Here is a 26,038-nt window from a genome sequence, read left to right as displayed (position 1 = left end):
GGCAACACTACTTCCACTCATCTGCAAACTCCCTTTCCATCCCCCAGCTTTTTTTTTTTTTTTTTTTTTTTTTGGCAATTTACCTGTGGAAGTAACTGGACCCTTTTTTCCTAAGACTTTACCCTGATCACAGCTGATTGCACCAGTGTCCAGCCCTGATCTCAAGCAAGGCCAACGATACTCATTATCTCAGGAGTGTGAATTTGAGACTGGCCTAGAGAGAGAACAGGATGACAGACCTTGCCCCTTGTAGCAGAAGCACCCTCCTTGCTTCTGGGCCCTTCTGGTTCCCTGTTGCACCCCCTGGGAAGCCCAGCTTCGCTTTTTCTAGCCACAGACGTGGTCTCAGGAGAATGCTGTGCTCATGGGCTTGGGTTCAAACCCCAGCTCCACCACTAGCTGTGGGACCTTGAGCAAGTCCCTTCAGCTCTAGCTGAGATTTTTCTGATTGTGTCCCTATGATATGGTCTAATTTGCTCCTCTGTCCCCTGTGTTTGCTGTGCACAGACAGTTGGACTAGAGACTTGATCACGTTCAGGTTCTGTGTTTTTGATAAGTCTATTCATAGATGGTGCTGGGTGCTTCCATCACGAGGTACATAATGCACCTCACAGTCAATCCCAGATGGTGGTGGGGGTCAGCTGGAGGCAGGACCATTTTGATCAGTGACAGGCCTGGTATGGCTGCCTGGGGATACCTAAACTCCCTCCCCCAGTGTGTCGGGAAACCTCAGCCAATGTCCTCTGATAGTTAACATTCATCATTAATAATGGAAGCGGAAACCAAGAGATTTCATAGCTGTGCAAGGTAATTAAATTATTTACATGACTCTACTCTCACTTGATTATTTCCACGTTTCCCACCAAACATATGCCTTTCCCTCGTTTGCTGCCATCCTGGGCTCTCAGCTGGGAGGATGAGAGTTGTCGGGGGTTTTGCAAGGGCTGCCTATCTTTGAGAAAACAGCAAAGAAGATGGGGTTCCCCATCTGAGCCCCCTTCCCCTGATAAATGGAAGTGCCTTCTCCCAACAGAGTACAGGGGATACAGCAACTTTGGCATTTCTAACCCGAGGTGGACCGTTTTTTATATTTTTCCCCCTATAAATCATGTTGTTTCCAGGTTTTGTCATATGGGGTGGTGGGAGGCCAAGAGGGGAACAGAAAAATTGCTTCCATTAAATTGTTGCTGTTAGTGCTCCTGGCAGAGAGAGAATGAGAGAAAGTGGAGAGAACATTTGAACTAGAAGGTTTGCGCTGGCATTTTGTGCCAGGTGCTAGGGGATGGGGTTGGGATAGAGGAAAAGAAGCTGGTCGTCCCCCACCCTGGGTGCCTTCTCTTTGTGTGCAGGTACCTGATGAAGTTCCCAGTAGAGTGGGGGGGAAAGTTGGGGGCAGGGTGCCATTTCATACCTCAAAGCAGGGATATAAGCAGGAATGCAGGGGCCCTGCAGGTAAGCTGAATGAGCAATGCAGACATAGCTAAGATGACAGGAGTGGAGACTGAGGCAAGCCTGGGCTCTGTGTGCCACCTAAAGAGTGGCCTCTGCCCAGCTCGAGCCGACTGTAGAAGTCTGGTCTTACAGCACATAGTGGAGGCTGAGAGCACAAACTTGGACGCCAGGCTGCCTGTCTCCAAATCCCTGCTCTGCCCACTCGCTTGCTGTGTGACCTTGAGGAAGTCTCTTGACCTCTCTGTGCCTGTTTCCTCATCTGGGGACTAGAAACGATAACTTCACCTACCACTGATGTGCTGGAGAGGCTCATACAGTGCACTCCTTTGGTCAGTGAGGTGGCTTGAAACCTGCCACAGTTGGAATATTTATGCCGCAGAAATTGGCAAAATTTACAAAGCAGGGCCTTTTTTTTCCCCCACCAGATAGCCAGTTGTTAAACCTTTACTAGCACAGCACATCCCTGCACCTGCCATATAGGGCTTTTATAAGGGTTTTTAGACTTAGTGTGTGTGTGTAAAGCACTAGGAACCGGCCCGGGACACTTTGAGTACTCAATAAGTATCCGCTATTCTTTCTGGGGGTTTTTTATGGTCTTGTTATGCAGGAATGTGAGCCTGCTGTGGCCGCATTTTCTAATTTTTCCAGATGAGCTGGAAATCTCAATTTTTCTGTAGAAACCTCCTGATTTTTAAATGTTGGCTAAAAATGAACATTTTTGGGAGCGCCTGGGTGGCTCAGTCGTTAAGCGTCTGCCTTCGGCTCAGGTCATGATCCCAGGGTCCTGGGATCGAGCCCGGCATCGGGCTCGCAGCTCAGCGGGAAGCCTGCTTCTCACTCTCCCACTCCCCCTGCTTGTGTTCCCTCTCTCACTGTCTCTCTCTCTCTTTCTGTCAAATAAATAAATAAAATTAAAAAAAAAAAAGAAAAAAGGAGACATTTTTTAAAAATAAATAAATAAATAAAAATAAAAATGAACATTTTTTAAACCTGAACAAAACCAAGTACGTGAGGGGATTTGGACCACGGACCCCCTGTTTGCAACTTCAGACTTGGAGGGAGGGACAATGAATATCGTCTGATTACACCAGGCTGTTTCTCACCTCCCATCTTGGCACACACCACCTTCTCCCTCCTCTGCACATCAGCGACCTGCTCATCCTTTGTGAGCCAGGGCCTCCTCCTTGAAGCCCTCCTCTAGGCACTGCCTCTGCAGGATGAATCACTCCCTCCTTGATTCTCTCTTCAAAGTACTGCTTGCTTTCTGCCCTTTCCCATGGCCTCTCTCTTACTCTAGGACTCGTTGGCTGGGTCTAGGGCTCATCATCCCCGCATAGTGCTTGGCACACTGAAGATCATAATAAATAACAGCAGAAGCAACCTCTATTAAGCATTGTCTGTTTGCCAGCCTGTGAGCTAAGCAATTTCAATGCGTATCACCTTTAATCCTTACCGTAACCCTGAGATAAGGAAACAGGGAAGGCCAGCAGCTGCCCAGGGCCACAGAGAAGTGAGAGGGACCGGGAATGGAATCAGCATTCTTCGGGAAGCTGAGCGGCAGCTGAGAACCTCAGCCGGAAGTTACAGGCAGTGCGGCCCCGGCTGAGTGGTGCCCTGAGTGTCCAGCTGAGGCTCTCATGGGCCTGTCTCGAGTCACACTCCTCAGAGACATCCAGAAAGGACACTGCTATATTTAAAAGCCCAGGCAGGGTGGCGCTTCGTGACATTTGGGTGGCCGCCTTTCCATAAAGGGCATGCATGCTCTTTTAATTCTGCTCTTCCGAGCTGGCATTTTGGAGAACTTCCACAGTCTCCCCTCTTGCGGCCACCTGGGACCCCTGCAGTCCTCCCTCCGGGGGCAAGAATGCCACGGCACGTGGTTGATTGAGCATGGGGGCAGCAGGAGCTCAGGGGCCAGGTCAGGGTCATCAAGCCAGCTTGGGAGGCAGCAGCTGTCATTTGAGTCCGGCACGCTGACCCCTGGACTACCCTGCATTTCAGAGGGTGCTGGTTGTTATTTCAGAGGGGCAGGCTGGGGTGGTTCTTGGCATCCCTGACCCTCTACCCACCCTGGCAATTTGGCCGCGGCCCTCATGTTCCAGCAGCTTCCACCCCCACATTCCCTGTGGAAAGCACCAACTTCTAACTCCGTTGGAACCCTTGGCCCAGAAATCTCCAGAACCATCTATGACTTGGCCACCTTCGTTCCATATTAAGAGTGAACAAACCTGATCTTTTAGCTGCTGGTGTCTCCATACCCAAGCTGGGCTCTAGGTGGAGAAAGGAGGCCCAGAGAGGTCAAGAAAGGATGTTCATTTATCCATCCTATGCACATTCATTAAGTGCTAGCTAGGCGAGCACTGTGTCAGCTGTTTTATTGCCTTGATTGATTGGATGCCCCAGCAGCTCTTCACATCATTGTACCCATTTTACAGTTATGAAGGCTGAGACTCTGAGAGCTCAGGGATTTGTTCAGAGTCACACAGCCAGGGATGCAGGCTTCAGACCCTGGTCACTCAGCCTTGCCTCCAAAGCCCTTGTGCTCTCTCGCCCTTCCTTGAAGCCACAGGCCTTTATTAAGCCTCTGCTGCATGCACCCCCTTGCTCCTCTCTCCCCCTCACTTGTGAACTCAACCCCTTTCTCTCCAGGCCCCACTTGGCTTCATCACTCCCACCAGAACATACAGAATGCCAAGGCCTGCTAGGTCTTTCTCAACTTTGCCTACGAGTTACTCACCACCAAGAAAGTAGAATCATCCAGATGCTCTAAATGGCCTCTTTTCTCTGAGTCTGGTGGACTTGAGTGGGAGGACCTAACCATTCTGTTTTTATTCCATGGAGAGCTCACACAAAGATCTTGTTGCAGTTTGGAAAGTCAATTTGCCAGCCACCTGGGGCTGCCTGGAAGCAAGAAGTAGGACCAGTATGGGACACTCTGCTCATCACTCCTGGTTCTCATCGGGACTGCAAAATCACTATTTGAAGGGGGCGGGGAAGAGGTAGGAAGGTGACAGAACTCAAGAAGAATGTGGTGAAGACAAAGCAAGGGGGAAAGGGGTGTCTGTCTAGGACAGAAAGAAAACACTGAGGCTTTTGGGGGTCCAATTAGGCCCACACCTATACTGCAGGAGCACGGGGGGCTGGGGTGAATTGCAGACCCCCATCCTGTCTCAACAGGAGACAGCTAGTTGGCTCCAGGCGATGGTTGTCAGTGGAAACGTGGGCCCAGGGTAGCCAGATCCTCTGATTTTCCGAGAGAAGCCAGCAATTTGGATCTCTTCTGGTTTTTAAATGCTGGCTTAATATATATGCACATATTTTCATGCTCACAGTACTTTATGGAGGTGTAATTTACATACGGTAAAATGCGCAAATCTTAAGTGTGTAACTTGATGAATTTTGATGCCTCAAATATTTTTAAAACACTGGAGGGTCCAAGAAAATATGTCCTTGGGGTGCATCTGGCCCTGGACCTCACCGTTCATGACCCCTAGTCTAATGCACTTTGTGACCCCCATGAGCATGGTGGGATGCTCACACACAACCATATCCCATGGGGAAGGGGACAGGCTTTGGGTGAAAACTCACTGATAACCCCATTACTCTCACGGCGTGGGCTCTGGAGCCCAGGGCGTGAATCCTAGCTTTGCCACTTGCTGTGTGACTATGGGCAAATTATTTCACCTTCTGATGCTTGTTTTCCCCACCGATAAAATCAGAGAGATAATGATACTGACCTTAGAGCTATTGTATGGATTAAATGAGTTAATGTGGGAAACATTCAGCAGTGCCTGGCACATAGTAACTGCTTTATACATGTTCACTACTGCCTTTTTTTTTTTTTTAAGTTAATAGACTTTTTTAGAGCAGTTTTAGCTAGGTTTAGAATTTGAGCAGAAAGTGTAGAGCTTTCATATACTCCCTCTCCGCCCCCCACCGTTTCCCCTAACATCTTCCATTAGTGAGGTATATTTGTTACAATTGTTGAATGAATATTGATACATTGTTATTAACTGAAGTCTGTCATTTACATTAGGGGTCACTCTTTGTGTTGTACATTCTATGGGTTTTGACAAATGGCATAACGTGTATCCACCATCATACAGAATAGTTTCACTGTTATTTTAAATCAAGAATCTTTGTTCGTCCCCACGGCTACTGCAGAGAAAGACCGGCTGTAGCTTATGAATAACTTCTGGTGGGCTGGCAGGAACCCCATTCTTTACTCTCCCACTCAGGAAGTGTAGCACATTCAGGCACAAGAAGGGGACATTTTAGAGGTGAACCTGAGTCTGTTCTAATTTACCCAAAATGGAAGCTACTTTCCCACTTAAGGTTGGGAGTCGTACAAATTCCAGCCCCAAATTCCCTGCCACACAGCTGGCTCTGAGTCCAAAGACCCCATTCACACCCTAGTTCAGCCCTTCCTGTGTGACTCGGAGCCACTGTATCAGCCTCTCTGGGCCTTTCAAACAACCATCCTGCCTGTCCAGGGCCATCCCTGGGAGCGTGTGGAGGCTCAGATGCACTAATTTCTGTGAAAGGTCTCTGTACTTTATAAAAAGCTCTAGATTAAAATTGGAAATATTATTATTATAATCAGTTAGGCAGAAAAACTGAGCTGTTAGCGAAGCAAGTCCGGCCCTCAAAGACTGAGCCGCAAGAGGTCAGTTGCATGCAGGGGCTACGTGACAGCCATCCATGGCTTGTCCCTCTGGGGTGAGGTAGCCAGGAAGTCAGACACAGAGCTGGAGCCTGCGGCCGGCTAGAACAGCAAGGCTGAGCTGGGGGCACCCACCCCTGGGTTGTTTCTGCTCTCATAGCCTGCCGGCCAAATGCCAGTCAGCACAGAGCCACGTTTGCCATATCTGCAGCTCCCAAAAAGAGGAAATTGGACACAGATGCTTCCAGCACCCATGAGAATGAATCTCAATCATCCAGCTTCATCCACTGGCCACACCCCAGGCAGGACAAGAAATGTACCTTCTGTCCTGCCCCCACATATATATATACATATATATATATATATATATATATATATATATATATATATATATAGCCTTGATAATAAGCTTTGTGGCTTATTATATGTGCATATAGTTGATTTTTTTGATACCCCGAAGCGAAATTTATTTGTAAGGCACTAAAGAAAACCTCCTGTCCCTTTTATGCCGGGAGCCCTCGGAAGAGAAGTGAAATTGTGTATTCGCTGCTAAAAAAAGCCCTGGCTTATACAATTTTAACAATAGAAAAATGATCTTTGTGCTTCAGTGCATGGATGCTTAAAGGAAAACAGGCAGTCTGTTCAGGTGGCTGGTGAATTACAAATGAGTGGTTCGCCTTTGTTTTGAGTGACAAGCAATTTAAATGCAGTCTTACGTGGAGGCCTGGAAATTCTTTCCCCAGAAGAGAGAGAGAGCAGGAGAGGAAAAGGGAAAAGAAAAAAAGCTTCCTTTTTGAACTGAGAGATTATATTAGTTTGCCACTGAGCAGAGGTGAGAAGTTAGAACTTCATTTGATAATTATAAAATCAGTAGTTTGTGATTGGACGTAATTGATGATTATACTCTTGCTAATAGCAAGCCTGCCAGCCTGCACTTGTGGGACATTTCATTTTTGCACCGCTTCCAAGCCATGAAAGTCAACCCGGCGTGGGGCGCTGCTCACGAGATCTCAGGGAGCTTGACATCAAGTGCATTTGGGGGCCTGTATTATGTTGGATAAAAAGTGTTCATTAATGCCGACGTTTGAAAACACTTTTCTCTGTGCCTTATTTTTAGCCTGGGAATAATTACAAATATTAGAATAAAATTGCACAGTGTTTTTCTCCCCTGCCTCATCCTCTCCCAGCAGACCCACCCCTCAGTCAGAGCCTGGGTGGGCTCCTAGGCCTTGCACTGCCTTTGATTAAAATACCAGTGGGGTGGGGATCAGTGTGTGGGGAGAAGACTGTCTGTCTTTGTCTGCCTAGGTGACAGGTTAGAACCATTGCACAACAAAGTAGGAAGGGAACTTAAGGCCAGCACCTTCACTTTACAGATGGGGAAACTGAGGCTCAGAAAGGGGGTGTGCCTTGCCCAAAGATGAGCAGGGACTCAAGGCCCCAGCCAAAACCAGAACCCACATCTGCTCACTCCCAGGTCTAGCTTCTTCTGTTTCCTACCCTGCCGTTGGCTTCCCTAAGACAAGTGTGTGCTGGGGTCCTCTGGGGCACATCCTGGGCCTCTGACCCCTCCCACCTTGGGCTGCATGGTTACTCCATCAGGGAGCCTCCAAGAGACCTCTGCAGAGCCTCCGAGACCACAGCTTAGTTTGGGCTACTTGGAGGGCATTATTCTACATCATCCTTCTTGATGAGGGGTTTTATTTAAGTTTGTAGTTTGTAAAGATTAGCTCAGAGAACCTCTTAAATTCCCTCCTTATCTCATTCATTCGTTTTTTCATTCAGTCGGTGTTGATTTAGTGCCCACTCCTGACCTGTCCTGTGCTGGGCTGCAAAGGAGGGAGAAAAATCATAGCAATGGCCATTTAAGATCATCCAGTTGTTCATGCCCCCAACTGCAGAGTCTCCCTGATTCCCCTCTACCTCTTGCCACCCACTCCCCATTGCCTCTGTGTTCCTGAGAAACAAAGCCTGTGGCTTGAATTCATATCCATCCAGACCCGAGCATTTCTCCCACTTCCGCTGCCACCACCCTGCTCTGAGCAGCTGTCCTTCCTTACCCAGACTGTTAAAGTAGCCACCTCCCGGGTCCCTCTGCTTCTACCCCAGCGAGCCTCAGTCCATTTTCCAAGCAACAGGCAGAAGCATCCTGTTAAAACAAATGTTAAATCATGTCTCTTTCTCTACTCAAACCTTGGCAGGACTTCTCATCCCCCTTAGAGGAAAAAGTCCCAAGTCTTCACAGTGGCCTGCAAGGTTCCACCCCTGCCCTTCTCCTTCTCTTCCCCTTCACGCACCTTCTCCCACTACACTGGCCTCTTCGCTGTTACTCAAACAAGCTGAACTCACTTCTGCGCCAGGGTCTTTGCACCTGCTGTTCTCGCTGCCTGGAATACTTTTCCCCCAGATCACGGCACAACTTCACCCCGGGCCTTCCCTGGCCCTGCTAGGCAGCACACACTCTGCCCCAGACTCCTATCCCTCTCCCTGCTTTATTTTCCTCCCCTGCACTTGGTCACGCTCACACATTCTATACTATGATTTATTTTATTGTCCACCTCTGCCTTTAGAGTGTCAGATCCACAAGGGTACAGGTTTGATTCAGTCCTGCTTGGTGCTGAATGCCCAATGCCTAGAACAGACCCCATCTTTAAGAGATGCTCAATAAGGAGGGACCCCCACTTCCACCAGTTTCTCTCCAGCCTTAGAATCACCCCCAAGATTGACACATAAACACAGTCTCATTATTCAGCAGTCATTTATTTTTATTTTTTTTAAGATTTTATTTATTTAATTGACAGAGAGAGAGAGACAGAGAGGTAACACAAGCAGGGGGAGTGGGAGAGGGAGAAGCAGGCTTCCTGCCGAGTAGGGAGCCCAATGTGGGGCTCGATCCCAGGACCCTGGGATCATGACCCGAGCCGAAGGCAGTCGCTTAACCAACTGAGCCACCCAGACGCCCCTCAGCAGTCATTTATTGAATACCTGCTGTGCACAGAGTTGCATGAAAGGGACACAGCGATGAACAGACAGACCCACTCTCCCATGGTGGGGCTCAGACCTAAGAGCTGACAAATCATGGGTTGAGAAGGTGGCATCTGGAGCTGGACTAGTCTGGGAATGACTCCTCAGGAAGGGATGCCTGCATGACTCACCCCACCAGTGCATTCAGTGGAAACCAACTAGAGCTAAAAGTATAACCTGCTGGAAGAGAACTGGTTTCTAAAATCTCAAACATCTGCTATCAAACAGCTGCTTTCCCCTTTTGGCATGTGTCACATGGTCCCTATTAACAACCATTTGTCCATCCTCTTGGTTAAAGGGCCCCAGCCTGGGCGCCTGGGTGGCTCAGTTGGTTAAGCGACTGCCTTCAGCTCAGGTCATGATCCTGGAGTCCCAGGATTGAGTCCCACATCAGGCTCCCTGCTCAGCAGGGAGTCTGCTTCTCCCTCTGACCCTCCCCCGTCTCATGCTTTCTCTCTCTATCTCATTCTCTCTCTCAAATAAATAAATAAAATCTTTAAAAAAAATAAAAATAAAAATAAAGGGCCCCAGCCTGCTGGCTTCTTTCTGCCGCCTATCAAAGTAATATTTTAGTCCCCAAGAAGGCAAATTGCCCAAACCCTATGCCTCCCTGAAGAACTGCTGCATCCTTGGTTGCTTTTTAAACTCATTGTACCTCCGTTTTCTCATCTTTAAAATGGGAATAACCATAGAGCCCACCTATGTTAGTTCAGGCTAACAGAATACCACAGACTGGGTGTCTGAAACAATAGAATTTTATTTTTTCACAGTTCTGAAGGCAGAAATTCCAAGATCATGGTGCTGGCACAGTTGGTGTCTGGTGAGAGCTCTCTCCTCGGCTTATAGACAGCTGCCTTCTCACTATGTTCGTCTGTGCTCCTACATCCCTGGGGTCTCTTCCTCTTCTTATAAGGACATTAGTCCTGGGGCTTCTGGCTGGCTCAGTTGATAGAACATGTGACTGTTGATCTCAGGGCGTGAGTTCAAGCCCCACATTGGGGGTAGAGATTACATAAAAAAATAAAATCTTAAAAAAAAAGTACTTTAGTCCTATAGGATTAGGGACCTGCCATTTTGACATCATTTAATTTTAAATACCTCTTTAAAGGCCCTATCACCAAATACAGTCACATTGGATGTTGGGGCTTCAACATATGGATTCAGGGGAACACAGTTCAGTCTATAACACTACTTCATGGGAATTTTGCAAGGATCAAGTGATCTAATGCATGTAAAGCACTCAGTATGTGTTTGAGGGACTTGGGAGGGGGTGGGATGATTCCCCTTGGGTGTGCACATAGTAGGTGCTCAGTAAACACACCTGTTATTATTGTAGTTACTGAGCTCGTGCCCATGTCCATCACCGTTGCAGGTTGAGGCATTGAGGGGAGAATCTAGAAGCTGGACCTGCAGCCCTAGAAGAGGGGGGGGGTCTCAGAGCTCAAGCATGGAATTCGAATTAGCGTTTTACACCTGAGGATTCAAAATAGTAACAGGTGGCCAGATGCATTAATTCTGTTCCATCCTGTCGGGATCTGAAAGTGTCTGGTGCTGGCTCCAGGAATCTGGAATCTGGAATCAGGCTGCTAGGATGAGGTCTTTCTGGGACCCCCATGGCCCTCTAGGGAATGCCCCCAAGACCTCAGAAGGCCAGAGAGGTCTCAGCCTTCTGCCCCATCTAGGTAGGAGCCGAGATAGCCCAGATCAACAATAGCCAACAAAAATAAGAGTCAAACTCTTATTTCTTATTTAAACCCCAACATTAAATTGTAATTTTCATTTGCTCAGCCACATCAATGATTTATAGCAGAGAGAGCGTTAGCACTCAACCCAGGAATGGAGCTCCCAGCAAACACACTGTGTAAGGCAGGGGGAGTCAGGTTCTGCTGAAGACTCGGGTGCTTGGCTCCTCCTGGCCTTCCAGTCCCCTGACCACCTAGCTCCTCCCACTCTTTCAGACATTCCAGCGGCTTCCACAAAACTCCCACTAGAGTCAGTCCCAAGCGGGGATTAGAAGCATGGGCTTTGGAGTCCAGTTAAGCTGAATCTGCATCCCAACTCCCACATGGTATGACCTTCTCCCTTCTGTGCCTCAATATCTTCATCCATTAAATGGGCAGTAACACCACCTCCTCAGAGTTATAATTAAATGAGATAATATAAGCCCAACACTTAACACAGTGCCTGACACAGAGTTAGTGCTCGGTAGTCACTGTTATTAATGATAACAGTTCCTATACCAGCACAACAGGATAAAAGTTATCCTATTTTACAGGTAGTAGAAAATCAGAATATTGCTATAAAGAAAAGGGATCTATCACACAGACTCATCTTAGAATTACATGTAAGTCTTCTGGATAGTCTAGCCAAACCTCCATATGCAGGCCTCTCAGATAGATAGTCAAGTACTTTGATGCCTATCCTGATGGGGAGCTCAGTATCTCATAAGGTAGCTCATTTTGAGAACTTAGAGCTTTCTAAGACTGAAATTTCCACCCTCCTCTCACCCCTGGTCCACCCCTACTCTGGAATATTTATAGCTCTATCCCTCTCAACACAATGGCCAGAAAGATCTTTAGCTGATTACAGACTGTTCTTGGGTGTGTCCCCCTACATCTGCTCCTCTCTCTTGGCTAAATGTACCCCACAGCCCTCCCCACCTTTAGTTCCATCTTGTCCAGAATCAGGAATTTATCTCCTAATCATCTTTCAAATCTTTTTTTTTTTTAATATTTTATTTATTTATTTGACAGAGAGAGAGATAGCGAGAGCAGGAGCACAAGCGGGGGAGTGGGAGAGGGAGAAGCAGGCTTCCCACGGAGCAGGGAGCCCTATGCAGGGCTCGATCCCAGGACCCTGGGATCATGACCTGAGCCGAAGGCAGACGCTTAACGACTGAGCCACCCAGGTGCCCCTCATCTTTCGAATCTGTTCTTTAGTACCCCCTCCAGAACCCCCTTGAACCTGGGTACCAAACCACCCCAGCCCGTGAGCAGCCCCCACAGTGAGCAACTTGCTCCCCCATTCATAGCATCTGGGTTTCTTCCTGCCCTTCATTCTCCACATGCCCCTGCCCCCCTCATTCTCCATGTACCCCCTGACTGTTACTGCTCCCCTGGGGGTCTGTGCCCCCACCCCATGCTCCCCCTTCATTCTGACCCCCTTATTCCATGCTGACTCTCCGTCATCCCCTTCTTCGTGCTCCCCCGCAATGACCGTGAACACTGAACCTCTCTGCACCCCGTTCTCCGTGCTCCCCTCAGTGACCATTAACACCACAGCCTTCCGTGCCCCCTTCTTCGTGCTCCCCTCAGTGACCACGAATGCCACAGCTCTCTGCACCCCCTTCTCCATGCTCCCCTCAGTGACCACAAACACCGCAGCTCTCTGTACCCCCTTCTCCCCTCAGTGACTACGAACACCACAGCTCTCTGCACCTTCTCCATGCTCCCCTCAGTGACCATGAACACCGCAGCCCTCTGCGCCCCCTTCTCCGTGCTCCCCTCAGTGACCACGAACACCACAGCTCTCCGCACCCCCTTGCTCCCCATGCACTCCCTCAGATCTGCACTCCAGGCCTCCAGAGGGAGAACCAGGCCTCAGAGAGCATTTAAGGGCATGCCCCACACACCCCTTGCCATCCTGAGCTGATTCCTTTTCTCCCCAGATCTCATTTCCTCTGCATCCTCCTCAGAGATCCTGATCCTGAGATCTTCGGAGCACCTGCCTCCTCTCGATTACCCATTGTTCAGTTTCTTCCAGAATCCTGCCACATCAGATACACCCAGCCCTGTCTCCCAGAACCACCACATCCACCCTCCCCAGAGCCCAGGACCCAGTGGTAAAGGAAAGCTGTTCTCAAAGTGTGTTCCACAGAACCCTAGTTTCCAGGTTCATTCTCTGAAGCAAAAAGTTCTGTGGCCTAAATGCATTTGGGAAAACATTGGGCTAAGCTGAGTTAAAGGGGACTTTTTCCTGTAGCTCTTGTCCATGCGTCCATTTTGTTGATATATTCTGTACATATCCAGGCAGAAAGTGTGTGCACACTTGATCACAGGTCCTCCTTTCCATGCCCAGGGGACTGTGCAAAATGCTTTGGGAAGCAATGGTTTCTGGTTGGAAGCCTGAGCCCTGGAATGAGAAGACTCTGGGCTACCTCTGCCACCAACTGGTTCTTTTCAGTTTCTTGCTCTGTAGTATGGGGGGCCATAACGGTGCTCACATCTGAGAACTGGGGGAGAATCCAAGGGTAAGGCACTGAGCACAGAATAAGGTTCAGTTTCCAGAAGCTCTGACCATTCTTCGTAAAGAGCTTGGACAGAGAAGTTCTCGATAGCCAGCGGATATTGTCACTGCTAACTCGGACAGCTCATGGAAGCTCAGCCTCAGGAGGCCCCCAAATTTGCCACTTTTAACCACTTGCCAGATGAGACCTAAGTGGCTAGAACAGGCTTTTGCCTCTCCCCTGACTTAACTGGTTCTGCACCTGTTATTTTCGTACTTGGGGGACCAAACACATTTTCACCCCTCGTATTACAGCGGGTGGTGTAAATGCCGCGTGCTCCATCAGACGCTGAGCTATTTCTGATGTGACCTTCTTGGTGTCTGTAGCTGGCCGCCACCTCCTCCTTCCCCAGATGGCCTTCAAAGATCGCCTGTCACAAGCCAAATCTGTCATTCTGGACACTTTCTCCCGCCCTTCTGTGTGGTCGGACCCAGCCATGAGGCAGAGACACATGGCCTTTTATTTGTGCCAGGCTCACCTGTCTGGGCACGTGGGTGAAATGCACTAAAGTTGCAGACTTTGGAAAAGACATCCTGTGTGGTTGGAAGAATAATTAACTGCTTTATTAGAAAGCTTTTTGCCAACTTCCATGGGACTTTTTGCCACATGTTAGCCCATTCTTAGCAGCTTCTTAGGCAGATAGAGAGTATTCTTCCCACTTGATGTTTGAACAAACTAAGGCCAAGAGATGCTTAATGACATTAGGCCCAGCACCAGATCAGGCTCTAATGCCATTAGGAATTTTGACCTAGCCTTCTAGAAACAGTCATGATTATTGTTCTAAAACAAGATTGAACAAGGCAGGGCATCCACATGGCTCCCTGTCTTCAAGTCATCTTGACTGTGGGAAGCCCTAAACTTGAACTGATTAAAACTGAGAGCCATTCCAGGATGTTTTTTGATCTCTGCTTTTGAAAATATTGTCCAGCCATTAGATTTGAGTCTCAAAACTAGGGATCAGCAAACTTTTTCTGTAAAGGGCCAGATAGTAAATATTTCTTATTTTATTTTATTTTATTTTTAAGATTTATTTATTTATTTATTTATTTTAGAGAGTGAGAGAGAGCATGTGAGCAGGGGTGAGGGGCAGAGGGAGAGAGAACCCCCAAGCAGACTCCCCGCTGAGTGCGGAGCCCAACATGGAGCCCCATCCCATGACCCTGAGATCATGACTGAGACAAAACCAAGAGTCAGATGCTTAACTGATTGAGCCACCCAGGCACCCCTATTTTATTTTATTTTATTTTAAGTGATCTTTACCCCCAACATGGGGCTCAAGCTCAATGACCCTGAGACCAAGAGTCACATGCTCTGCTGACTGAGCCATGCAGGCACCCCAGATATTTATTTTACAGCCAGAGTCTTTGTCACAACTATGCAACTAGGCCATTATAGCATGAAAGCAGCCATAGACAATAAATAAAAGAATGGCTGCAACTGTATTCCAATAAAACTTTATTTACACAAACAGATGAAGGTCCAGATTTGGCCTAAGGACCATAGTTTGCCAACCCTTGATTTAGACCAACACTATCCAGTAGAAATATAATGCAAGCCACATACGTAAGTTTTTCTAATAGCCACATTAAAAAGTAAAAAGAAACAGGTGAATTTAATTTTAATAATATATTTTACTGAAACCAATATGTCCATAGTGTTATCATTTTAACATAAAATCAATATAAAAAATTACTGAGATAGGGGTGCCTGGGTGGTTCAGTCAGTTAAACGTCTGCCTTAGGCTCAGGTCATGATCTCAGGGTCCTGGGATCAAGTCCCGGGTCGGGCTCCCTGCTCAGCAGGGGAGTCTGCTTCTCCCTCTGTCTCTCCCACCCCCGCCCCCCACTCGTGCTCTCTCCCTCCCCCTCAAATAAATCTTTTTTTAAAAAATTACTGAGCTATTTTACAACCCTCTTTTCATCCTGAGACTTAAAAATCCCGTATTTTACACTTACAGCCCATCTGAATTTGGAATAGTCACATTTCAAGTGCTCAGTGGCCACATGTGGTGGTGACTACTGTATTGGACAGAGTAGCTCTGATGGGCAGACTGGCATCATAAGGAGACAGTCACACAGGTAAACAACACACCCTTACAAATTGATAAGCCCTGTGAGTAGAAAGCAGAAGGTTCTATAGGCAGGGACAGGGAAACATCAAAGGAATCTTCTGGTATTTGCCCCACCCCTGCCCAAAGTTCCTTTGCAGAAGTCAATGGAACATTCCTTTTTTTTTTTTTTTTTTTAAGATTTTATTTATTTGAGAGAGAGTGTGTGTGAGCTGGAGGGAGAGGGGGAAGGAGAGGGAATCCGAAGCAGACTCTACACAGAGTGCAGAGCTGGTCACAGGGCTCAATCCCAAGACATTGAGATCATGACCTGAGCTGAAACCAGGAGTTGCCGCTTAACCAACTGAACCACCCAGGCGCCCCAAGTCAGTGGAACATTCTTATGCCTTTTCCCAAACCCCGTCCACCACACGTGCTCAGCATAGACAACTGTAAAATGAAACATTCAGACTTTGCTGGCTGATCTTTGATAATTTTCCATCTAGGGCTCAGGAAATGAATTGCTTTCATTTCTCATGGCTTTTCTTGGGCTCCAGATCAGCAATACAGCAACCTATGACCTGGTACAGCCATGGATGATGTCATGAGGCAGCACGTGGGGTCCAAGCGACTATCCCCATTGACTGGGATGGTTTTTCTATCCAGGAGAAAGGAGCCAGCATCTGGATCAGAGCAGGAATTGGAACCCCCAGACCTAGGATGAATCCCACTCTGCCATTTACTTACTGGGTGACCTTTGGCAAGTTATTCAGTGTCATCGAGTCTCAGTTTCCTCATCTGTGTAATCGGGATGATGACAGCAGCTATCTTTAGTGATTGGTGTATCCATGGAGAGAGATGATCATGGATAGTAAGAGCATCTGGGACATGGTAAATGCTAAATATTATATATGTTATTATTATTATTGGCCCATCAAGGATGCCCCCCCAAACTCTGAATTAATTGCTCCCTCCTCACATTACTCTAAATACTCTAATGTTTGCATCACCTTCTCCCATGTTGTGGTTCCTCTTGGACATAGCTGTATCTCCCACTCAGCTCTGAGTCCCCAGGGGAACAAGAACTGTGTCTTGTCCATCTCAGCAAGATCAAAAATCTACCTGCACTTGGTGATTTTTCCCTTTCCTAGATTCTGGAACATTCTTTATGTTCGCCATTGCCGGTTTCCCGTCTCCAGGAGGCAATTCCTAATGTTTCATCCACCAAATTGGGTCAGCTTCTCCCCACTTAAACACTCTCAAATCCCCCTTGAACTTTTCCTTCGAAGCATTTAGCACTTGTAATTAATGAGTTACCTGGAGAATCTGCTTTGATGTCAGTCTCCCCACTGGACTGTGAGTCCCATGAGGGCAGGGCTCGAGTCTGCATTATCCATCCGTGAGTTCTCAGCCCACAATGCTTAGCACATAGCAGGTGCTCAGGAAATGTTTGTTGAATGAATGAGAGACTATCATTCCCTCTGGAATTTAAAAGACCAGAGACTGTTCTCAGAATAACAAGAGAGCTTAAGGAATTTTTGTAACTGATCTTTTTAAAATCATTTGCTCAACATCCACCATACATTTCCCTCCACCTCTCTTAAATAACGAATTCTCTGTGGACCTTGTAAAACCTTCGAGCTGTGCTGTCCAATAGAAATATAATGTGATCCATGGATGTACTTTTACAGGTTGTAGTACCTACATTGAAAAACAAGTAAAAGGAAACAGGTGAAATGAATTTTAATAAGAGATTTTATTTGACTCATCATATCCAAGATGTAACTTTTTATTTTTTTTATTTGACCCAGCATATCCAAGATGTAACTTTACCATGTAATTACCACGTAATTACCATGTAATTTTATTTTTTTTATTTGACCCAGCATATCCAAGATGTAACTTTACCATGTAATCGATATAAAAAATGCTGATGAGCTATTGTCCATTCTTTTTCTCGTACTGTCTTTGAAACCTGGTGTGTATTTTGCACTCACAGCCCATCTCAATGTGTGCTTGCCACACTTCAAGTGCTCAGTAGCCACTGTGATTTGCGGCTGCCATATTGGAGGCCTTACAGGAACCACTGTGGTTTTCAAATTCCTCTTCCCAGTGTGTGCTACTAGGTGTGGAGGCAGGGCCTTTCTCAGGTGGTCTTTGTAGGACACCAGATAAGCACAGCTGGGGTTTATCACCCAATACTGGACAGAACCTGTCCCCATAACAGGCAAGAAGGAAGGGGTCAGTCATACCAAGAGGTGACATATATGGGGCTTAATGTATCCCATGAGTTTTACAAAGCGCTTTACGTGTGTTAAATCATCTGATCCTCCAGCAAGGGAGGGTGTGGTGTTACTATTCGTATTTTACAGAGAGGGAAGTAGAGGCACAGGGATTGCCGTGACCTGTCTGCTCAAGGACACAAAGATAGTAAGTGGTGGAGCTGGGATTTGAACCGAGGTGGCCTGGCTCCAAGGCTTGTGCCTTAGTTAGCCACTTCTATGAATGGACCGTCTCAGAATTGGACCCTGTCATTTCTCCAAAATGATGTCACAAACAGGACTTAAAGTTGGGACAACTCTCTTAGATTTGCCGATTCAACAAATTGTGTTGAGCACTTTCTGTGCACCAGACAGTGCACTCACAGAGCTCACGTCAAGGGAAGGAACTTGATAACAGACACTCCTCCAAGTGGCATCACTGGGATTGGTAAGAAAAGCCCACCTCTGAAAGAGAAAGACAGAGAGAGAGACTCCCCATAGATCCATCATTGAAGTTGGCACCAGAGGGAGAGGTAGATCAATGTCAGGGAGAATAAAGATGTTCCAGTGCAAAGAAAGATACCCCGCCTAGGGTGTTCTTGAGGATGTAGGGACGGTGGCCTGCGGGTACCAGTAGCTCGTGCCAGCATGTGCTGGGGAGGCCCAGGACGATGCCAGGGGGACTGGCTACCAAGAGCCAGAACCAAGGGAGCTATGAGGCCAGAGCTTGGAATTCATAGCCAGGGGCAGAGAGGGATGAGATGGTGCTGAGCCCCAGAAATGTCTTGAGGAACTTCACTTGAGGAACATCATCTTAGTGAACGTCATTGGCAGAACAAAAAAGTCTGTGAGGAAGGGAACAAATGCATGAAGTTAGCTCTTCACCATGGGATTATCCAGCCATTTGTGTTTTCATCAGTCAGGAAGCATTTGTTGAGCTGTTTGACATCTCACGAGAGCTTTAACAATTTCTCTGTAATTTTCAGTGGCAAGAAATATTCCCCAGATGTGTCCCACTTTCCCCCAGAACATGTGTCATATCTGGATCTCCAGCATGACCCTTTCATAACAACGACAATAATAGCTGTTAACCTGCTCTGTGCCAGGCCCTGTGCTAAGCACTTACATGCAGCATCATTCAGTCCCCAGAAGAGGCCCAGGAGGTAGGTTCTGTTTTCCCCCCATTTTCCAGATGAGGGAAACCTTAGTTAGATCAGAGAGGGCCAATGACATGCCCAAAGTGACACAGCTGGAATGCGGTGGAGCCAGGATTTGAACCTGGACTTTCTAACTCCATACTTTTGACCTTCATTTCCCCACCTCCTCCCCCCATCCCATGTTTGCACATGTAGAAAATGATCATATTTCCTTGTAGACTCAGATGCCATGGTTACACATGACTCTCTCTCTTGTTTCCAAAGGTGGTGGCCCTTAGTAAGAGAAGTCAGGAGGCTGAGGCAGCTTTCCTGAGTGTTTACAAGCAATTGATTGAAGCACCAGGTAAGATACATTTGGGTTCCATAATTGGATAATTAATGTCAAGGAAGAACCACCCATTAGGTCGTTACACAGGGACCTCCCCACAATGGGATCTAGGGACAAGCCAAGGATCCTGGGGAAGGCTGGGCCCTCCACAGGAGAGGGTTGTTGGGGGGTGGTGAGAGGGTCCACACCCAGTCTGGTGTGACATGTCCCCACACAGTTCCTCCATCCTCCCCCACCACCTTCCAGTGTTAGCCAGGAAGCTTTGGGGGGCTCCTGGCAAGATCTCCCACCTGGACCTTCTTGGGGAGCTGAGTGTCTTGCCTGCCAGAACCCCCATCCCATTGCTACAAAGGACAGATGGTGCCCAGTGCTCTCTGCCTGCTGAGGGCGCTGGAGGAAAGACCTCAAATGTTTCCCCAACATGGCGCAGCCAACCTCAACCCAAAAGAACACATACTTATATGACTCTCTTTACATGAAATATGAAGACAGACAAAAATTAATCTGTCGGCACTATTTACAATGCCCAAAAGGGGGAAACAACCCAAATGTCCATCAATGGATGAATAGATAAATAAAATGTGGTACAATGGAATTAGGATTCAGCCATAAAAAGGAGTGAAGCGTTGACACCTGCTCTAACATGGATGAGCCTCACAAACATGATGCTGAGTGAAAGAAGCCAGACACGAAGGTCACATAACCTAAGACTCCACTTATATGGAATGTCCAAAATAGGCAAATCTAAAAGAGCGATATCAGATTGGGGGGGGGGCGGGTGACTGCTAATGGGTGTGGGGTCTCCTTTTAGGGGGATAAAAATGCTCTGAGACTAGATGGGGGTGGTGGTTGTGCAACTTCATAAATATGCCAGATCCCACTGAACTGTTCACTTTAAAGTGGTAAATTATATGTTCTAAGAATTTCACCTCAACTAAAAAAAAAAAAAAGTTAACCTGTGCTGTTAGAAGTCAAGAGAGTGGTTTCTTTTGGAGGGGGCGATAGTTCCCAGAAGGGGTTTCTGGGGGCCATAGATGCTGTTTCTTGATCTTGGTGTGGATTACAGAGCTGTGAGTAGTTTGAAAACATTCACCTGTACCCCTAAGATACGTAGATGCACCTCTGTAAAAAAGTTTCCCTTTTCCAAAATGGCCCCTTCTCTGCCACCTTTTCATTTCTTGACTCAGAACAGGGAGCCCAGAGAGCTGTAAGTGATTTGCTTACAATGGTGGGGCTGGGAGGGGACCCTCTGTGCCAACTCCCTCCCAGTCCTTTCTGGGGCTTGCCACACAGCTACAGGAATCAGTGCTATCTGGTGACTGGGGCTGGGGGGTTTATGAAGAAGAAAATGAAATCCCAACTAAGTCAAGTCATGGAGAAGGCAAAGTCATTTCTACTCAATGTCGAGGTCATTTCCAGGATCTTTGTGTTTGTGGGTGGGAAAGTCCCTCATTCCATCTGTCTTGGACAACTAGAGTGGCTTAAATAGTGTCCTCCCAAAATTCATGTCTACCCTGAACCTTGGAGTATGATATTCTTTAGAAGCAGGGTCTTTGCAGATGTGATTAGTTAAGGACCTTGAGATGAGACCATCTGGATACAGGGTGGACCCTAAATCCAATGACTAGTGTCCTTGTAAGAGGAAGAGAGAACACAGAGAAATACAGGGAAGAAGGCCTTGTGAAGACAGACACAGGTTGGAGTGATGTGGCCACAAGCCAAGGAACACTTGAGGCCACCAGAAATGGGAAAAGGCAAGTTTGAAAAGCACGTCAAAGTTTGAAAAGCACTCGCCTGGTATAGCGGTTGTTCTACCCTCTGCATGTTACAGCCCCAGGGGAACAGGCCAACCAGCCCCCTTCACGGGGGTACCCAGAGGTTGAGTGTGACGCCTGAGGTCTCACAGCCAGGAGCAGTGGGGCTCAGGTCTCCGCACGCTCAACAAATACGTCCAGAGTGGCTGCACTGCGTCACAACTTGGCTACCCAGGGGAGCTCCTGTAACAACTTAACACGAACTGGGGGACTTCAAGCAACAGGTATTTATTGTCTCGTAGTTCTGGAGGCCAGAAATCCGAAATTAAGGTGTCCGCAGGGCTGTGCTCCCTCTGAAGGTTCTAGAGGAGGGCTCTTCCTTACCTCTTCCAGCTTCTTGTGGCTCCAGGTGTCTCTTGGCTTGTGGCCACATCACTCCAGTCTTTGCCTCTGTCTTCACAGGGCCCCCTCCTCCCTATGTCTGGGTCCCAAATCTCCAGCTCTTTTCTCTTATAAGGACACTAGTCATTGAATTTAGGACCCACCCAGATAATCCAGGGTGATCTTCTCCAGAGGATCCTTAACTGAATTACATCTGCCAAAGACCCTTTTCCCAAATAAGGTCACATTCACTGGCTCCATGCATTAGGACATGGATATATATTCAGGGGCCACCATTCAGCCCACTGCAGAGGAGTGTGCAGACTCCATCCTCTTTGCCCTGGTCCTACCCTCCAGTTCCCCACTCCCAGGAGGGCAGCATGCTGTGTGGGTCTTCTCAAGGAGGATGTTTGAGCAGTGAGAACAGCTGGGGTTGGACAGTATGGCCCTTGGGGCTCTATGCCCACCATGAGGACATGGCCCTGGGGCAGCCCCGGCCATTGTCACCCTCACTGAGGACCACACCAGGCATGTGGCTGAGAAGCCCTGTTCCTGGCAGGTGCTTTGCTTATATCTCTACTCTCATCAGAGTTATCTGGAAAAAAATAATTGGGAAAATAAACCCTCTTATTTACCATCAGTTTTCAATCCTTACAGTCCCACAGGCTCAGCGACAAATGACATTGGAGAGTGACCCACAATAGACCCCAAAAATGTCTCCTAGGAGACCCCACACAAGGCTCCTCCTCTCACCCCGTATACTTCCCCTGTAGCACCAGGGGGCAGCACCGAGACAGGCTTGTGGTTCCAGGCTCAGGTTGGAATCCTACCTGGACCACTTACTTGCTGGGTGACGGCAGATGAATTAATTGACCCCCTGAGCCCCAGCCTCCTCTTGTATAAATTGGAGACTGAGCTACTCTCATCATCACGTATGTGTCTGGCTTCCCTAGAAGTGAAATGCTCTAAGCCTGGAACTGAATCATACTGAATTTGTATACCCAGAACCTGGTACACAGTAAGCACCTAATAATTTTTGAATGAATGAGAAATAAGACTCAGATGCAGAAATGGGGGGAAGGTTATTTGAATGAAAGGGTGCTCTTTTGGAGGGGGCGATAGTTCCCAGAAGGGGTTAACTAGAGCCCTCTGCCTGTCATGTGTTTATTTACTCAGATAACATTTATTAAGTGCCTGCCGTGTGCCTGGCACTTGCTAGACCCTGAGAACCTAGCCATGAGCCTGCAAATGCAGACACGGGTCCAGCCCTCAGGGAGCTTGCATTCTGGTGGCAGAGGTGACCATGATCATCCCTCGAATAATCATTGCTCATGGCAAACCTAGGGGAGCGCCGGCAAGTCTAGTGCTTGAGCGTGAGTAGAGGCTACGGCCCCTGCTTAGAAAAGAGTCATTAATTCTGGGGTTCACCGTGAAACCTTCATCTTTCTGGAGATAGGGCTGATAACACAGTCACAGGGCCAGAGTGCCAGCCAGGGACTGTGAGAGTTCTCAAGACCGGTGCAGAGCTTTCCAGAAGGTCCTCCTGCCCTCCGGCCCCTCCCCGCAAAGGGGTTGTTCCAAGTCTGGTGCTGATTCCACGCGTCTGATTTCGCAACTCTGCTCCCCAGAAATGGAGAGGCGGGGGAGACGTATGTCCCTAGCTGTCACTGAGTTGGAGAACAAGGAGCCTTAACTGATGGAGACATACCGTTCGAACGGCCCCTTTAGGGGCTCTAATTCATTTTCGAGACATTTAAGAATAACAAAATGTTTTAATGATTTCTTAGGGGAATTAGGAAGACATATTTTTGTTCTCATTAAATTTTATCCTCAGACACAAGAACCAAATGTCAGATGTGGTTTTGGTGCTCGGAGCTCCCCTGCGCACTCTCCCTCCTCCCCCAACCCAACACACACACACACACACTGCTCCAACCCCCTCCAGAAAAATAACACTCCTGGAAAATTTGCCAGGATGCACACTCTCCTGTTTTTATATTTCTTGACAGGCAAATTATTTGTCGAAATACTTTCCACCCCCCTCCAAAGCCACACAAGTCCTGATTCAACATTTTTGTTTTGAATGACTGCTGCCAACACAAATCTTTGGCAGAGAGTGCGATATGGCGTGATGGCTCAGCAAGTATTTTGATAAGTGTGCAGCCTGTATGTCTGTAATTACGAAAGAAAACCGTAAATCTTTTGGATATTGTTCACACAGATGTGGCGTGAAGTGAGAAAAAAAGCAGTAAAACGTGTTAAAAGCATAATTAATGTCATTGTTGTGGAGGATGATTTGATTTAAACCTTTCTGACTTCTGTATCGGTGACGGCTGATTTCTTTATCGCACCCGCAGTCACTAGGTACCGACCCGAGCCTCACAAAGCTAACTTGTTAACTGAGTGATTAGTTAAAGGTAAAAGGGGGTGGGGGGTGGATTTGAAGGAAAGAAAGAAAAAATGAAAAAAAGGAAACAAGGAGAGAGCAAGTAAGAGAGCAGGCAGAGGAGGACTGCTGAAGAGATAAGAAGAGAGAGGTGAGTGCCCCCAGAATGGTTTTTTCTGCTTTACTTTGGTTTTTAAAAATCCAGTGCAGGAGACGGCAACTCCTGACAGGCGTTTCTCTCCCTGCTTCTTCTTTCAGGAGGCAAAGCTGGTCAGCTTAGGTGCTCGAGCTGCAGAGTCAGACACAGCGGGGTAGGACTCTCAGTTTGGTGGTTTTGAGCTGTGTGACCTTAGGTAGGGGCCCGAACCTCTCTGAGCTCTGATTTCTGTGTCTTTAGCAGAGGGATAATAATAGAAGCTACTCGCTATTTGACATGAAGACTCACTCTGCTAGGCGTGAAAGCATTTGGCAGGGTCTAATAACCAGCAGCCCATTGCAAAGCTGACATCAGAGTGTAAGTTAAATGGATCACAAGCGTTTACTGCTGATCTCACAAGGTTCTGTCAGTTATCAAGCACATGGGGTGAGCAGTTTAGGCAACAGGGTTACTGAGTCTGGAATAGGAAAATGCTTTACGGTATTTAGGGTTTTAATTTTTTTCTCCCCAATTATAAAAGTCACATATGCATGCTGTCAACTTCAGAAAATACAGAAAAGTAGAAAGGAGAGAGAACTCCCTACTAGAGAAGCAATGGGAACACTGTTTTTCTTTCTGATCTTTTCCCTATGTACTTCTTCAAAACGGTGGTTCATTCTGCTTGTACCATTTTGAATCATCCTTCCTTTTACCCAACATGAGCATAGGTATTTCCCTGTGTGATTAAAAATCCTGAGTAACTTTGGTTCATTGTGTGCAATGGTCTCTTGTGTGGCTGTGCTGTAATTTGCTGGACCCCCTCTCCAACGTTGGGCATTTAGGGTGCTCAGGAATGAGCAGCTTATTCGTACTGTGCTGTAGTTCTGAAGACAAGGAAGAAAACTTGGGAAAAAAAATAGATTGTAGCCATGCATTGGCCCCAAACCCAGGATCAGTGGTCAGAAAGAATAAAAATTTTTTTTCTCCTTGTTGATTTATTTTGTACTCATTCATTTGTAACACTAAATATCTTTTCATATGTTATGAACCACTCATATTCTTTTGTGACTCACTGGTTCATGTGTCTGTAGCCCATTTTAAATATCAAAGAGATCACTTTCTTATTGATTTGTAGACACTCTTTGTATATTAAAGATAATAGCCTTTGTCCTGGTAAACGTGTCTCATATCTTCTCCCCTAGTTTGCTTTTTGTTTATAATGTCTCTTGTATATGGTACATAGCAGGCATTCAAAAAATATTTGCAGAAAGTAGGAATTCTTACCAAACCTTTGCTTTTATGGCTTCTGGATTTCATGTCATATTTTTAAAAACCCCTTCTTGCTTGAAAGTTATAGGGGTTTTTTAGTACTTTTGTGACCTTAATTTTTAAAAATAATGAATCTTTGATGGAAGTGTAGTGAGGGAGGTTAAGAATTTAGCTTTGCTTTTGTCCCAAATGACTAGTTCTACCGCCATCTAGTGGATAAGCCACCTTCCCAAATATAGGAAATAAGGATTTTAGTATAATGAGAAACTCTTGTTTCTGTTTGCTCTCACTTCCTTCCCTTTCTCCCTGAATATGCCTCTGCTCACTTGATCCTGTAGGGAACAAGACCAGATTTTCCCGAAGATGGTAGTTAACTTTAGAAGGCATTACACCACCGTCTCCCCTGCCAGAAGCGCTCTCTCCCCATGGCCGCCAGTCTAACGTTCACCTGGTAACCAAGGACTGGAGGAAGATGAAGTGAAAGCATCTGGCATGATGCTGGTACCCAGTAGGTGCTCAATGCACGGCTGTTCCCTTTCAGAAGGAAAGCCGGGCATGTCAACTGTGGCTTTTCATCAGTTCATTCTGAGCACCTACTAGAGCTGAGCCCTGTGGGAACTCAAGCCTGAGCCTTCCTCTGCCCTCAGACACTCGGAGTCTGGCAGGGACAACATGACCCAAAGTCAGATGGCCAGAACACCCAGCAGAAAAAGGGCTCCGAGGCTAGACAGCCAGAGGGGGCGCCTCAGAGAAGTCAGGCTTTGAATGTGGTTCTAAGCATAAGCTGCTATCCTTGCGGGGCTGTTTGTGGGGTGCTGTCAGGCAGTGCACGCAGCCCCTTACAGAAATAAGTTTGTGATCCCCACAGCCCCCTTGACGGTAGATAAGCTGTCCT

General features: G+C 47.2%; 1 protein-coding gene across 12 annotated transcripts in view; it reads left to right on the top strand.

Annotated features, from left to right (window-relative positions):
• CUX2 (cut like homeobox 2) overlaps positions 1-26,038 on the top strand; it is a 256,506-nt gene that overhangs the window by 179,031 nt on the left and 51,437 nt on the right. For all 12 annotated transcript variants that reach the window (XM_036080583.2, XM_078060978.1, XM_078060979.1 and 9 more), the window contains one exon: positions 19,154-19,232. In XM_036080583.2, the coding sequence (XP_035936476.1) occupies positions 19,154-19,232 (79 nt within the window). The remainder of the gene's footprint in view (positions 1-19,153; positions 19,233-26,038) is intronic.

Source organism: Halichoerus grypus, chromosome 13 (genome assembly GCF_964656455.1).
Source record: "Halichoerus grypus chromosome 13, mHalGry1.hap1.1, whole genome shotgun sequence".
Lineage (NCBI taxonomy): Eukaryota > Metazoa > Chordata > Mammalia > Carnivora > Phocidae > Halichoerus > Halichoerus grypus.
The sequence above is the reverse complement of the archived record's forward strand: the minus strand, read 5'-3'. Positions and strand labels throughout refer to the sequence as shown.